At 69.6% G+C, this 662-nt stretch overlaps 1 protein-coding gene across 1 annotated transcript in view; it reads left to right on the top strand.

The window, feature by feature from the left end:
• The window catches only part of SPEG (striated muscle enriched protein kinase), a 68,022-nt gene that overhangs the window by 56,290 nt on the left and 11,070 nt on the right, over positions 1 to 662 (top strand). Inside the window, 1 exon segment of the mRNA XM_006168670.3 lies at positions 28 to 657. Coding sequence (XP_006168732.2) covers positions 28 to 657 — 630 coding nt within the window.

Below are 662 nucleotides of genomic sequence, written 5' to 3'. Positions count from 1 at the left end.
GGGCGGCGCCCGAGACCCCCTCCTGCGACGGGCTGCCTCCAGTGAGGCAGCACCCCACCATCAGCCTCCACCGGAGACTCGAGGTCTGCAAAAGAGCAGCAGCTTCTCACAAGGAGAAGCCGAGCCCCGGGGCCGGCACCGCCGTGCTGGGGCTCCCCTGGAGATCCCGGTGGCCAAGCTTGGCGCCCGCAGGTTACAGGAGTCGCCCTCCTTGTCTGCTCTCAGTGAGGCCCAGCCATCCAGCCCCTCACGGCCCAGCGGGCCCAAACCAAGTGCCCCCAAGTCTGAAGAGCTGCCTGCTGCCACTCCCAGTGCGGCCCCGAAGCCCTCAGCATCCCAGCCCGCCCTAGAGAAGCCCCCAGAGCCCACGCCCAAACCAGCCCAATCCCCCAAGCCCGCACCGCCCTCTGTGGCCCTGCAAGCCCCAGCGCTGCCCAGCACCCCTTACGCCCAGATTATACAGTCGCTCCAGCTGTCGGGTTACTCCCAGGCTTCCCAGCAGGGCCCTGCCGCGCCTCTGTCAGAGCCCAAGCCCCATGCGGCTGTGTTCGCCAGGGTAGCTTCCCCACCCCTGGGAGCCCCCGAGAAGCCCGTGCCTTCAGCTGGGGCTCCCCCAGTGCTAGCGGAGAAAGCCCGGGTCCCCACGGTGCCCCCGAGGCCGG

The sequence above is a fragment of the Tupaia chinensis genome, unplaced genomic scaffold, assembly GCF_000334495.1.
Source record: "Tupaia chinensis unplaced genomic scaffold, TupChi_1.0 Scaffold145907_1, whole genome shotgun sequence".
NCBI classification, from domain to species: Eukaryota; Metazoa; Chordata; class Mammalia; order Scandentia; family Tupaiidae; genus Tupaia; species Tupaia belangeri.
This window is presented reverse-complemented; position numbering and strand designations above follow the sequence as displayed.